Here is a 14,339-nt window from a genome sequence, read left to right on the forward strand (position 1 = left end):
GTGAAAACTCTGTGGCAGAACTCTGCACCTGACAGCACTTAGGATACCTAGCTGTGCTTATGAGGCCGCCAGTGGTCAGGTTATGGATGTGTCCTTTACTCTTAGGAACTATGAGGATTATGGGTGGTGAGCCAATGGCTGTTCCATGGGCGGTCTGCAATGAGATGAGAAGATGATCATAAAACCAGGGCTAGTGACCTAAACTGTAGGATACTCTTGGTCAATAGTCAGGAGATGGGGGTGAGGAGACTGACCATGAAGTTTGATGAGCGGATGTTGCAGAAGGCCATGTGTTGAAGAAGGATGTAGCAAGGTCTGGGTTCTTTCACTCTGGGGCTGTCTGGCAATTCATGGGATACAGAAGTAGTCCCATAACCACAGGCTGTACCTGGACTACCGACTCCTGAATATAGAGTCACATGACATCTTCCATGGGTCCATCAATGGGGCTAAGAGAGCTGTAGTGACTCCTTTATAGAAGTTAAAGGGAAGTAAATCTGTAATCGCTGCAAAGCTATATCTTATTGAAGCAGTAGAAAGCTCAGACCATGCATGACCACAGAAGATGAACATCCCACCACAACTCTGTCCAGGTCAGATCACTACAAAGCAGTCAGTATGGGGATTCCTTTTACCTGACCATATATAAAATCCATCCATTGTACCCCCTACACTATTCCCATCCAAATACAGCCCAGATTATTGTCTGCTCATTCCTCATCCACAGAAGGAACGTCCTCTGTGACCAGCAACCAAATCCAGGACCATGGATGGGAAGCCGGGTCACATGACCAAGAAGATACTAAACCTCACCCTGGAGATCATCTACCTGCTGACCGGAGAGGTGAGGAGGATTCTGGGAGGTCACATGACATCACTCTCCTCTCTATTAATAAAACACAGACCTGACCAGAGAGGTAAGGAGGATTCTGGGAGGTCACACGACATCACACAGACCTGACCGGAGAGGTGAGGAGGATTCTGGGAGGTCACATGACATCACTCTCATCTCTATTAATAAAACACAGACCTGACCGGAGAGGTGAGGAGGATTCTGGGAGGTCACATGACATCACACAGACCTGACTGGAGAGGTGAGGAGGATTCTGGGAGGTCACATGACATCACTTTCATCTCTATTAATAAAACACAGACCTGACCGGAGAGGTGAGGAGGATTCTGGGAGGTCACATGACATCACACAGACCTGACCGGAAAGGTGAGGAGGATTCTGGGAGGTCACATGACATCACACAGACGTGACCGGAGAGGTGAGGAGGATTCTGGGAGGTCACATGACATCACACATACCTGACCGGAGAGGTGAGGAGAATTCTGGGAATTTACATCATTATTAAAATTATTGTCTCCTTATGCGCAGATTTATGAAGTAGTAAAGAAGACAAATCGGGAGCGAAAGTCACCCAACAGTCATTCTCATGGAACATCCTCATCCACAGTGCCTCCATGTGACTCCCTAAACCCTGAGAGACACACCCTTGAGAAGATTCTAGAAGCCATCCAGAAGATGATGGAGCTGCTGACAGGAGAGGTGAGCGGTGCCGGGAATTCTGGGACATTCTCCAGTAACAGACAAGGGATGTGTCTGGATGGTGACTGTATCATTGTGTGTGTCAGGTTCCTATAAGGTGTCAGGGTGTCACTGTCTATTTCTCCATGGAGGAGTGGGAGTATTTAGAAGGACACAAGGACCTCTACAAGGACGTCATGATGGACAATCAGCCACCCCTCACATCACCGGGTAAGAGGAGACTTTATTGGAAAGGAGAGAGCAGTACGGAGGATCCACCTAGATCCCCCATCATCTAATAAACACATAGAAACAATGGATTCACTCAGTGTGTGTTTCCTACAGATGGATCCAGTCATGGGAACCCACCAGAGAGATGTCCCCGTCCTCTGTATTCCCCGGATTCCACACAGGAAGGTCACACCATCCCTCACCATCATCAGGTAGATGGGTCCAGTCATGGGAACCCACCAGAGAGATGTCCCCGTCCTCTGTATTCCTGGGATTCCACACAGGAAGGTCACACCATCCCTCACCATCAGGTAGATGAGGAGCAATCACTGATAGTTGTGATTTATACACAGCATGTTTGTTACAATGAATGTTTTATTATATATTCAGAGTGGAATCCTCGGGGATGATAATATTGTTGTTAAAGAATATTTTGATGTGGAGGATGAGGAGTATGGAGTGATGGAGGAGCTTCCAGATGGATACAATGATATGATGGAGCCACTTAATACCAGGAACCCACCAGAGAGATGTCCCCGTCCTCTGTATTCCCGGGATTCCACACAGGAAGGTCACACCACCCCTCACTATGGTCAGGTAGATGATTGATAATTATTGTTAGTTATGATCTGTATACACAAGTTTGTTACAATGAATGTTTTATTATATACTCAGAGTGGAATCCTTGGGGATTATAATATTGTTGTTAAAGAAGATTATAATGAGGAGGATGAGGGGTATGGAGTGATGGAGGAGCCTTCTGAAGGACACAAGGACATTATGATGGAGCCACGCAATAGCAGAAACTCACCAGAGAGATATCCCTGCCCTCTGTATTCCCGGGATTCCACACAGGAAGATTACACCATCCCTCACCACCATCAGGTAGGTGAAATTAAACTGAATAAGATAGACTAGACTGTATGAACTACTTTTCTGTAGCTTTAGTTGTTTTATCTTTCATTTTCTGAATTTAGGATGAAGACTCAAGTGGTAAAAAAGCTGAACTTAAGCTGAATGAAAGAGAGAAGTATGTGAGGGCCAATCATCCATCTATGGAGGAGGTTGTGTTGGTGGAAACAATTAAAGAGGAGGATTCTTCTGTAGATAACAGCTTAGGTATGTAATAAACTATTTGAAAGGTCCATCTTCATTCCTCAATATAACGTCATGTCCCCAACAAATGGTGAGGAGATACTGGACACCATATGGAAGGTCCATCTCCATTCCTCAATATAACGTCATGTTCCCAACAAATGAGGAGGAGATACTGGACACCATATGAATGGTCCATCTCCATTCCTCAATATAACGTCATGTTCCCAATCAATGAGGAGGAGATACTGGACACCATATGGAAGGTCCATCTCCATTCCTTAATATAACGTCATGTTCCCAACAAATGAGGAGGAGATACTGGACACCATATGAAAGGTCCATCTCCATTCCTCAATATAATGCCATGTTCCCGACAAATGAGGAGGAGATACTGGACACCATATGGAAGGTCCATCTCCATTCCTCAATATAACGTCATGTTCCTAACCAATGAGGAGGAGATACTGGACACCATATGGAAGGTCCACCTCCATTCCTCAATATAACGTCATGTTCCCAACAAACGAGGAGATACTGGACACCATATGAAGGTCTGTCTCCATTCCTCAGATGTATGGAAGACTGTTGTCCACAATGGCTGACTGCAGAACATGACCGAGCTCCATGATTGTGACTCCTGACTATGTGGACGATGAATCCTTCTCACCCTCGATGTTCTGTTCTTCAGATGACCCCAACGTGTGGACTTCCTTGATGGGACATCACATCTTATCTCCAGAGAACGATATCACAGACCATGGCACAGCACACCCTTCTCCAGTATCAAGCCATACGAATCAGAAAATAAATGGTGGTGTAGATCGAGCCCCAGATCCCGAGGATTCTTTCAGCATGTTGGACCCGACTTCCTCAAATATCCCTCTTGGATTTTATAGTATGGACAGGTGTGTGGATCCGCCCAATCCCGAAGAATCTTCTCCCGAGGAGTCACGTGCTGGAGATGATGAGATATTACCGAATTCTGCATATAACAAACGTTTCCCAATAATGACCTCGCCTCTCTCACGTCAGAGAGCCCACAGAGAGAGACGCCCTTTTGTATGTCTAGAGTGCGGGAAATGTTTTAAAACCAAATCAAATCTCATCAGACATGAAAACATTCACATCGGGATGCGGCCCTATTGCTGCTCGGAGTGCGGGAAAGACTTCACAGCAAAGTCGCATCTTGACCGGCATCAAAAAAGCCACACCGGCGACCGGCCCTATTCATGTTCAGAGTGTGGGAAGTGCTTTAAACAGAAAGATCGTCTGAAGGCCCACTATAGGGTTCACACAGGTGAGACTCCTTTCTCGTGTGCAGAATGCAAGAAATCATTCATAGATAAAGCAGACATTGTCAGGCATCATAGAGTCCATACGGGTGAGAAGCCCTTCTCCTGCCCGGAGTGCGGGAAATGTTTCTCGCAAAAAGGACACCTCAATATCCATTTGAAGCTCCACACCGGTGAGAAGCCGTTTTCCTGTCCCGAGTGCGGGAAATGTTTCACTCATAAAACTACACTCATCAACCACCAGAGATTCCACACTGGTGAACAGCCGTTTTTCTGCTTAGTGTGCAGGAAACGCTTCACGCGGAAACTGACTCTCGAAAAGCACCAAAAACTTCACATGGAGCAAATTCCGTTGTCCTGTTTGGAGTGCGGGATCTCATTTAAAACAAAGACCGAACTGAAGATCCATCAGAGAGGTCACACCGGGAAGGAGATCTACGCCTGCCCGGAGTGCCGGAAATCGTTTATAAATAATTCCGAACTCGTCAGACACCAGAGGACCCACTCTGGGGAGAAGCCATTTTCCTGCCTAGAGTGCGGGAAATGTTTCATCCAAGAAAGAGAACTTCTTGCACACCTGCAAAGTCACAGCGGCAAGCGTCCTTTTTCGTGTTTACAGTGCGGGAAATCCTTCATGCTGAAGAAATATCTGGTAAAACACCAGAGAAGTCACACGGGGGAGCGTCCCTTTTCGTGTTCCGACTGCGGGAAATGTTTCACGTTGAAGGCGCACCTTCTTAGACACCAGAGAGGTCACACGGGCGAACGCCCTTTTTCTTGTTCAGAGTGCGGGAAAGGTTTCATCCAAAAGATCCACTTAATTAGACACCAGAGGACGCACGCCTTCTGATGCTGGCGACGTGTGGAAAAATGTTTCAGAAGCTGATTTGTTCCTTCTAATAAAGATTTGTTCACCCTAAATATTGATGTGATTTTCACGTGGGAGGGGCTCCTTCTTGTTGGAGTCCTCTTTGTACACACGGGTGCAACAACCATTCTCATATCATAAGGTGTATAATCGTTCTTCCTGGAGGAACCTCATGAGTGTGACCTCATTTCCTGCCCCAGTCCTCCTGTTTCAGCCATACATGTGACGTCATCGCGTCTGGTAAGAGTTGGTGATGAGATCGGGTTCGGTCCAAGCTTTATATCATACGGTGAATAATCGTTCTTTCTGGCGGAACCTCATGGGTGTGACCTCATTTCCTGCCCCAGCCATACGTGTGACATCATCACGTAGGTAAGAGTTGGTGATGAGATTCGGTTTGGTCGAAACTTTATATCATACTGTGAAAGATCGTTCTATTTGGAGAAACCTCATGGTTGTGACCTCATTTCCTGCCTCAGTCATCCTGTTTCATCCATACATGTGATGTCATCGCGTAGGTAAGAGTTGGTGATGAGATTTGGTTCGGTCCAAACTTTATATCATACGGTGAATGATCATTCTTCCTGGAGGAACCTCATGGTTGTGACCTCATTTCCTGCCCCAGCCATACATGTGACATCATCGCGTCTAAAAAAGAGTTGGTGATGAGATCGGGTTTGGTCCAAACTTTATATCATATGGTGAATTATCGTTCTTCCTGGAGGAACCACATTGGTGTGACCTCATTTCCTGCCCCAGTCCTCCTGCCCCAGCATACACGTGACGTCATCGCGTAGGTAAGAGTTGGTGATGAGATTCGGTTCGGTCCAAACTTTATATCATAGAGTGAATAATCGTTCTTCCTGGAGGAACCTCATGGGTGTGACCTCATTTCCTGCCCAGTCCTCCTGCCTCAGCCATACATGTGACATCATCGCATCTGGTAAAAGTTGGTGATGAGATCGGGTTCAGTCCAAACTTTATATCATATGGTGAATGATCGTTCTTCCTGGAGGAACCTCATGGTTGTGACCTCATTTCCTGCCCTAGTCCTCCTGCCCCAGCCATACATGTGACGTCATCGCGTCTGGTAAGAGTCGGTGATGAGATTCGGTTCGGTCCAAATTTTGGTGGCCTCTGAACCCAGAATACAGATGGACGAACACAAAGGGCGGGGTGTTTGTAAAAACATCGTCTTAACAGCTTCCTGACCACCCTATAGCAGAAGTACTGTGACAGGGCGGCAGGGTTGCGCGAAATCACAGATATAGACGTGATTGGCATTCCCGGGTAAGGGGGCGTGTGTGTGCCGCCCAACCCGTACCGCCATTGGAGGCTAGAGATGTCAATCACCAGGTCCCGGCCAGAGATTCCCCATCGGCACCCGACGATCGCCGTGTAGAGCTAAAAGGGGGGAGGTCTGTATGCACACAACACGGGTCTGTCTGCTGCCAGCAAGGACATGCTGCTTTGTATCTCTGCCCAGCATGTCTCCCAACACAGACCCCGCCCCCAAGTAATACAGACCCCGCCCCCGGGTAACCCTTTGATGGCCCCTCATGTTAACCCCTTCCTGCCCAGTGCCATTAGTGCAGTGTCGTGGCTTTTTATTAGCACTGATCACTGTATTGGTGTCACTGGAGATGTCAGTGACACCAAGTCAGTCCCCCCCCAGTGTCAGAATGTCCGCCGCAGTCCCGCTATAAATCGCTGGTCGCCGTCATTACTAGTATAGAAAAATAAAAATCCCCGTATCTATACTTATAACTGTCACATAAACCGATTCATTTACACGGATCTGGATTTATTTTTTTGAGCGAAGACAGGGAGCGGAATATATTTTGACCGAAATTTGATTTTTTACAAATTTTGTCTGGACATGTTTTATAGTAAAAAGTCCAAAATATTTGTGTTTTTTTCTCAAAATTGTCGGACTTTTTTTTTAGCACAAAAAAAAAAACGCACAGGTGATCAAATCCCATCGAAAGAAAGCGCAATTGGTGGGGAAATAAGGACAGAAATGTCATCTGGGAGCGGCGTTGCATGACCACGCAATTGTCAGTTACAGTAACGCAGCACCGGTCAGGGGGTTAATCCTCTGGAGGGGGAGGGGTTAATCCTCTGGAGGGGGGAGGGGTTAATCCTCTGGAGGGGGGTAATCCTCTGGGGAGGAGGGGTTAATCCTCTGGAGGGGGGTAATCCTCTGGGGGGAGGGGGTTAATGCTCTGGAGGGGAAGGGGTTAATCCTCCGGGGGGGTAATCCTCTAGTGGGGAGGGGTTAATCCTCTGAAGGGGAGGGGTTTATTCTCTGGGGGGAGGGGTTAATCCTCTGGAGGGGGGTAACCCTCTGGGGGGAGGGGTTAAATATCTGGGGGGGGTAATCCTCTGGATGGGGAGGGGTTAATCCTCTGGGAGGATTAGGGGTTAATCCTTTGGGGGGTGGGGTTAATCCTCTGGGAAGGGAGGGGTTAATGCTCTGGAGAGGGAGGGGTTAATCATCTGGGGGAGGGGTTAATCCTCTGGAGGGGAGTGGTTTATCCTTTGGAGGAAGGGTTAATCTTGAAGGAGGGGGGTAATCCTCTGGGGGGAGGGTTTAATTCTCTGGAGGGGGAGGGGTTAATCCTCCGTTGGGGGTAATTCTCTGGGAGGGGAGGGGTTAATCCTCCGTTGGGGGTTATCCTCTGGGAGGGGAGGGGTTAATCCTCTGGAGGGGGGTAATCCTCTGGGGAGGAGGGGTTAATCCTCTGGAGGGGGGTAATCCTCAGGGGGGAGGGGGTTAATGCTCTGGAGGGGAAGGGGTTAATCCTCCGGGGGGGTAATCCTCTAGTGGGGAGGGGTTAATCCTCTGAAGGGGAGGGGTTTATTCTCTGGGGGGAGGGGTTAATCCTCTGGAGGGGGGTAACCCTCTGGGGGGAGGGGTTAAATATCTGGGGGGGTAATCCTCTGGATGGGGAGGGATTAATCCTCTGGGAGGATTAGGGGTTAATCCTTTGGGGGGTGGGGTTAATCCTCTGGGAAGGGAGGGGTTAATGCTCTGGAGGGGGAGGGGTTAATCATCTGGGGGAGGGGTTAATCCTCTGGAGGGGAGTGGTTTATCCTTTGGAGGAAGGGTTAATCTTGAAGGAGGGGGGTAATCCTCTGGGGGGAGGGTTTAATTCTCTGGAGGGGGAGGGGTTAATCCTCCGTTGGGGGTAATTCTCTGGGAGGGGAGGGGTTAATCCTCCGTTGGGGGTTATCCTCTGGGAGGGGAGGGGTTAATCCTCTGGGGTGGGTAATCCTCTGGGAGGGGAGGGATTAATCCTCTGGGGGGGAGGGGTTAATCCTCTGGGGGGTAATCCTCTGAGAGGGGTTAATCCTCTGGGGGGAAGGGTTAATCCTCCAGGGGGATAATCCTCTGGGAGGAGGGGTTAATCCTCCGGGGGGGTAATCCTCTGGGAGGGGTTAGTATGGGCACATGGACATATTAGGCAAATGGGTCATGGGAGAGTAAAAGGAATATCCAGCAAGAATCAGGGGTCACATATCCCCCCCCCCGCCCCGCGAGAGCCTGCATCAGAAATCCATGTGTCAGGCCTGAATAATGTATGGCCCTAGAATAGTATTTTGTGCCCTATGGTGATCTTCGGAGGTCTAGTTGGTGATCTTCGGAGGTCTCGGTGATATTTGGAGGTCTCGTTGGTGATCTTCGGAGGTCTTGTTGGTAGCTGGGAGTTTCTTTTGAAACCTGAAATGCGTTGGGAACTCGTTTTGTTGTCCCTTTGACCTTTACTGGAACACAATGCACTACAAACCAAGGAAACGGTGGAGATCCTTCTTGGGTGTAGATGCCTGCCTGGTGACGAGATCACCAACACCAACATCATTTCAATGCTGAGGGACAGAAATACCAACTGGACAACCTTGTGGGTCTGGCGCTGTCTTTCCACTTTGACAGGCTTAAGCCATTGCCCAACATGGAGACTGCTGGGTGGAACCAAGGACCACCACCGGAGACAAGGCATTCGATATACCTAGAAGTGGGTTGGATGCGGTAGATGGATGCACAGGAGTAAGACAGCATGGGCAGCAGGACAGGTGGACAATAAATGGCTTCTTCTGCAGGAATCATAAAGGTCCTCACAGTTTTAGATCTATAATCTGTGTGCAGATACGCATGGGTGATGTCTTCTCCTTCTCAAGGTGTCTTCTTCAAAGTTTGGAGGTACGCTGTCTGTATCTCACTATGAGTGGTCTCTAGGCCGGGTGTACCTTCTCTGCTAGGTGCTGTGTTAGGAATATGTAATGACTCTGGTTCAGGGGGCCAGGTGAGCTGATATCGAAGATATTAAATATATGAGACACTTCTTGGCATATGGTCTTCTCTCCGGGGCTCCTGCCTGATAAGATATTAAATATATGAGACAATACTTGGCATATGGTCTTCTATCCGGGGCTCCTGCCTGGGAAGATATTAAATAAATGAGACACTTCTTGGCATATGGTCTTCTGTCCTGGGCTCCTACCTGGTACGATATTAAATATATGAGACACTTCTTGGCATATGGTCTTTTCTCCTGGGCTCCTACCTGGTAAGATATTAAATATATGAGACACTTCTTGGCATATGGTCTTCTCTCCGGAGCTCCTGCCTGGTACACTGACTGGAAAGATATTAAATATATGAGACACTTCTTGGCATATGGTCTTCTCTCCTGGGCTCCTACCTGGTAAGATATTAAATATATGAGACACTTCTTGGCATATGGTCTTCTCTCTGGGGCTCCTGCCTGGTAAGCTGACTGGGAAGATATTAAATATATGAGACACTTCTTGGCATATGGTCTTCTCTTCGTGGCTCCTGCCTGGGAAGATATTAAATATATGAGACACTTCTTGGCATATGGTCTTCTCTCCGGGGCTCCTGCCTGGGAAGATATTAAATATATGAGATACTTCTTGGCATATGGTCTTCTCTGCTGGGCTCCTGCCTGGGAAGATATTAAATATATGAGACACTTCTTGGCATATGGTCTTCTCTCCGGGGCTCCTGCCTGGGAAGATATTAAATATATAAGACACTTCTTGGCATATGGTCTTCTCTCCGGGGCTCCTGCCTGGGAAGATATTAAATATATGAGACACTTCTTGGCATATGGTCTTCTCTGCTGGGCTCCTGCCTGGTAAGCTGACTGGGAAGATATTAAATATATGAGATACTTCTTGGAATATGGTCTTCTCTGCTGGGCTCCTGCCTGGTAAGCTGACTGGGAAGATATTAAATATATGAGATACTTCTTGGAATATGGTCTTCTCTGCTGGGCTCCTGACTGGTAAGCTGACTGGGAAGATATTAAATATATGAGATACTTCGTGGCATGTGGTCTTCTCTCCGGGGCTCCTGCCTGGGAAGATATTAAATATATAAGACACTTCTTGGCATATGGTCTTCTCTCTGGGGCTCCTGCCTAGGAAGATATTAAATATATAAGACACTTCTTGGCATATGGTCTTCTCTCCGGGGCTCCTGCCTGGGAAGATATTAAATATACGAGACACTTCTTGGCATATGGTCTTCTCTGCTGGGCTCCTGCCTGGTAAGCTGACTGGGAAGATATTAAATATATGAGATACTTCTTGAAATATGGTCTTCTCTGCTGGGCTCCTGACTGGTAAACTGACTGGGAAGATATTAAATATATGAGATACTTCTTGGCATATGGTCTTCTCTGCTGGGCTCCTGACTGGTAAGCTGACTGGGAAGATATTAAATATATAAGATAATTCTTGGCATATGGTCTTCTCTCCGGGGCTACTGCCTGGGAAGATATTAAATATATGAGACACTTCTTGGCATATGGTCTTCTCTGCTGGGCTCCTGCCTGGTAAGCTGACTGGGAAGATATTAAATATATGAGACACTTCTTGGCATATGGTCTTCTCTGCTTGGCTCCTGACTGGTAAGCTGACTGGGAAGATATTAAATATATGACATACTTCTTGGCATATGCTCTTCTCTCCTGGGCTACTGCCTGGGAAGATATTAAATATATGAGACACTTCTTGGCATATGGTCTTCTCTGCTGGGCTTCTGTCTGGTGAGGGTTCTGCTGTGAGAACTTTCTCCCCAGCTGTGGAGCCTTGGATTTGGGGTGCCGCAGGAATCCTTGCTTCCGGGAGGAAACCCTGAAGATGCTGACTGCCAATGATGTCCATTCTGGCGTAAAAACAAGCTACAACTGTCCTTCACAAGAGAGCTGGTGATTGTAAAGTATAAGCAGGAACCTTTCCATGCTGTCCCACCTTGGAATATAAAGACTGGGTTACCACTAGAACCTTGATCACCAATCTGCCATGTCCTAACTCAACGCACTCTGATGACATCAGCAGATAGTAACGACCCTCCTCACTACATCGTGACTAAAGGGCTTAGTCATAGAGATGTTATTAAGTCATAGGAAATGCGTCAGATGAGGGTGGTCTGGTTTGACCCTCTGTGTTCTTGTCTGTAATAAGAAAGCTTTATTATATGTTCATGTTACCAGAGGGTGGTCAGTCCTTCTGTCTGTTACATGAGGGGAGCACTGACAAGAGTCATTCACGTTATATACAGTTACTATGTAGGATAGTTTTCATCTTCCACTGGCCATGGTTGTGAAGGAAGCCTGGGGTGCCATCATCACCTGCCGTGTCCTAAGCAACCAGTAACATAACCTGATCCCGTTCATTTTCTGGCTGGGAATTGCTGGCCATATAAGCAAAGGAGAAGTAGTTGACATCAATGACATTTTCCAAGTATGGCCATGGCAATATGTCATCAATTCCATCACTGGGTATGAATTTAGCACTGGAGACCGGAGCTGTCATCCATGGTGAGTGCAGCCTCAGGATCGGATGTATTGATTGGTCGGGGATGTTTTCTTTCAGCAACTCTGCGAGAGTCATTCATCGAGACTGCCATGGATCTGCATCGCTGGTCAACATGATGGACAAATGATTTACATTTTTCTTGCTAAAGAACTTGTCTTTTTTTTTTTTTTTTCCATAAAGTTTATTAATAAACTCAGAGCATACAATAGGTACAGGTAATACAAGGTATCAGTCGGAAATGCAATAGGAGGTAATACACATACAGCAAACAAAAAGATACATAGCAATACATAGGCAAAGAATCAGACGTAAGTCATCCCAGGGAAAAGAAAACGGGAAAAATGAGGACATGCAAACGCAGGAACATTAAAGGCATATCTGGTCTCAAGCCCTTATTCAGCATATTGGAATCACAGCACTGGCAGGGTCGATGATATATAATCTCAGTTACCGAGCAGCAGCAAAGAGCAGGGCCAGTGAGTCAAAGGTATGCGTTGGAAATGTATACAGTAGGTGTGGAGGGGGGGGGGGTGCAAGGGCTTGTAGGATAGGGCCTTTTACTTTTAATGAAACTGAGGTAACCCTCTACAGGTTGCCAGCACATGGTTAAAGGGTCCGGGAAAGGAGATATGTAAAAGTAAAACATATGTGCAGCTGGATTACAAATAGGGAGTAGGGCTCCTATGCGTAGAGAAGTGTACCAAAATGGAAAGGGGAGAATGAAAGCTAAACTCTGAGTAGGAAAGCAAGGAAATGGGGATTAAGAATTTAAGAATAAGCATGAAAAAGAAGGGAAGAGAGGGGAAGAAGAAAAAGAAAAAAAACAAAAGGGGGAGGGTGGGGGGAGGAAGATGAGGGGTTGGGGAAGGGCCAGATGGGGAGGAGGTGTGGAGGAGTAGGAGGGTAGGTAAGTCACCTTTACTCAAGACTCCCAGGACATGAGAGATACGCGCAACCCTGGCAGAGAAGCGAGCTGGGGACAGTTGCAGGCGTAGCAGGGTGCCAAGCGTAGCTTGCTCCAAGCAGTACAGGACATTGAGACAAAGGACCTGAATCACAACCTTAAAAAAAGCAGAGAGCCGATATATCGCCAGAAACACTACGGGGTATCAGAGAGGTTCAGAATCAGTCAGCAAGGCCCATGAAAGAACAATATTCAGGGGTCGTTCAGAAGTGAATCCAACAGGACCACATATGAGAAAATTTGGTAGGGTTATCCAGAGAAGAAGCAATCAGCTCTTCCATTTCAGCAATTCTGTTCAAACGTATGAACCAATCTCGCACTGTGGGGGGGTGAACAGACCCCCAGAGAACCGGTAAGCAGAGTTTAGCCGCGTTAAGCATATGCATAGCCAGAGATTTGAAATATAGACGTTTGGGAAGCGGAGTGTGGTGGAGGAGGAGTTGGGCCGGAGAGAACTCAATATCAAGAGTAGACATCGAAGAAGTAATCTGATGTACCTCCTGCCAAAAGGGCTGAACCATGGGGCAGTCCCACCAGATATGAAGAAGAGATCCAACAAGGAGCCCCACATCTCCAACAATTACTAGGTCTGGATGGATCAAAATGATGGATTCTAGAAGGTGTATTGTACCAATGTGTCGCCAACTTGTATCTGTTTTCTTGTGCTGAAACATTCAAGGAGCACTTATGAGAAAAGGTAAAGATTTGGTCCCAATCAGAGGAAGAAAAGTCAATGTTTAAGTCTCTTTTCTAAGCTTTGCAGGAGGGAAGTGAATCAGAGGTTCTGTCACCAAGAAGAAGCAGATAGGTAAATGATACTAAATGCCTCCGTGGTTCAGCCTCTGAACAGAGTGACTCAAAGGAGGTGAGAGGGCGGACCCATTTATGGCGATGTGCAGCAGAGAGAATAAAATGTCTGATTTGAAGATAGGCCCAAAAGGGAAAGGTGAGATCACCCATAGTACTTGCCAGGGAAGAACAAGACTTCAGCTGACCTTTGTGAAAAAAGTGGTTCGCCAATACTTGACTGTGTGGCCAATGTGCTGATGGAAAGGACTTATGCATACCGGGAGGGAAGTCCGGATTGAGGCGAAGTTAGTGGGTTGGGGGCATCGGAAATGGAGGTCAGTTTACAGGCTAAGCAAAAGGTTTTAAGGGAAGGACCGATTATTGGATGTAGGAGGAGGTCTTGAGCAATGTGTTTGGTCAGAAGCCACGGGATCGATGCCAAGGGGGAAGTGGAACAAGAGTGTTCCAGCTGGACCCACGCTTTGGTGGTAAAGTGAATATTCCAATCGATTATCCTAGTAAGATGGCAGGCCCGATGGTAAAGTTGCAGGTCAGGTAGTCCAATCCCCCCTTTGGATTTGGGGAGCACAAGTTGGGAGAAAGAAATACGTGGCCGTTTATGACTCCAGAGAAAAAGAGAGCACATTTTTCTGCATGAAACGAAAAAATGGTGGTAAATGGATAGGTAAGGTTTGAAATAGATAGAGGAGGCGCGTGAGG

The 14,339-nt window shown here is 47.1% G+C and overlaps 1 protein-coding gene across 1 annotated transcript in view; it reads left to right on the plus strand.

The window, feature by feature from the left end:
• Positions 1-5,073, plus strand: part of LOC149455988 (uncharacterized) — a 49,200-nt gene extending 44,127 nt beyond the window's left edge. The window contains exons 9-16 of the mRNA XM_089685650.1: positions 750-844; positions 1,382-1,552; positions 1,639-1,762; positions 1,877-2,073; positions 2,153-2,359; positions 2,438-2,647; positions 2,740-2,881; positions 3,549-5,073. Coding sequence (XP_089541776.1) covers positions 750-844; positions 1,382-1,552; positions 1,639-1,762; positions 1,877-2,073; positions 2,153-2,359; positions 2,438-2,647; positions 2,740-2,881; positions 3,549-5,002 — 2,600 coding nt within the window. The 3' untranslated portion in view covers positions 5,003-5,073. The remainder of the gene's footprint in view (positions 1-749; positions 845-1,381; positions 1,553-1,638; positions 1,763-1,876; positions 2,074-2,152; positions 2,360-2,437; positions 2,648-2,739; positions 2,882-3,548) is intronic.
• The last annotated feature ends 9,266 nt before the right edge of the window (positions 5,074-14,339 follow it).

The sequence above is a fragment of the Staurois parvus genome, unplaced genomic scaffold (assembly GCF_062004578.1).
Source record: "Staurois parvus isolate SC_StPar_1 unplaced genomic scaffold, SC_StPar_1.0 ptg000380l, whole genome shotgun sequence".
Lineage (NCBI taxonomy): Eukaryota > Metazoa > Chordata > Amphibia > Anura > Ranidae > Staurois > Staurois parvus.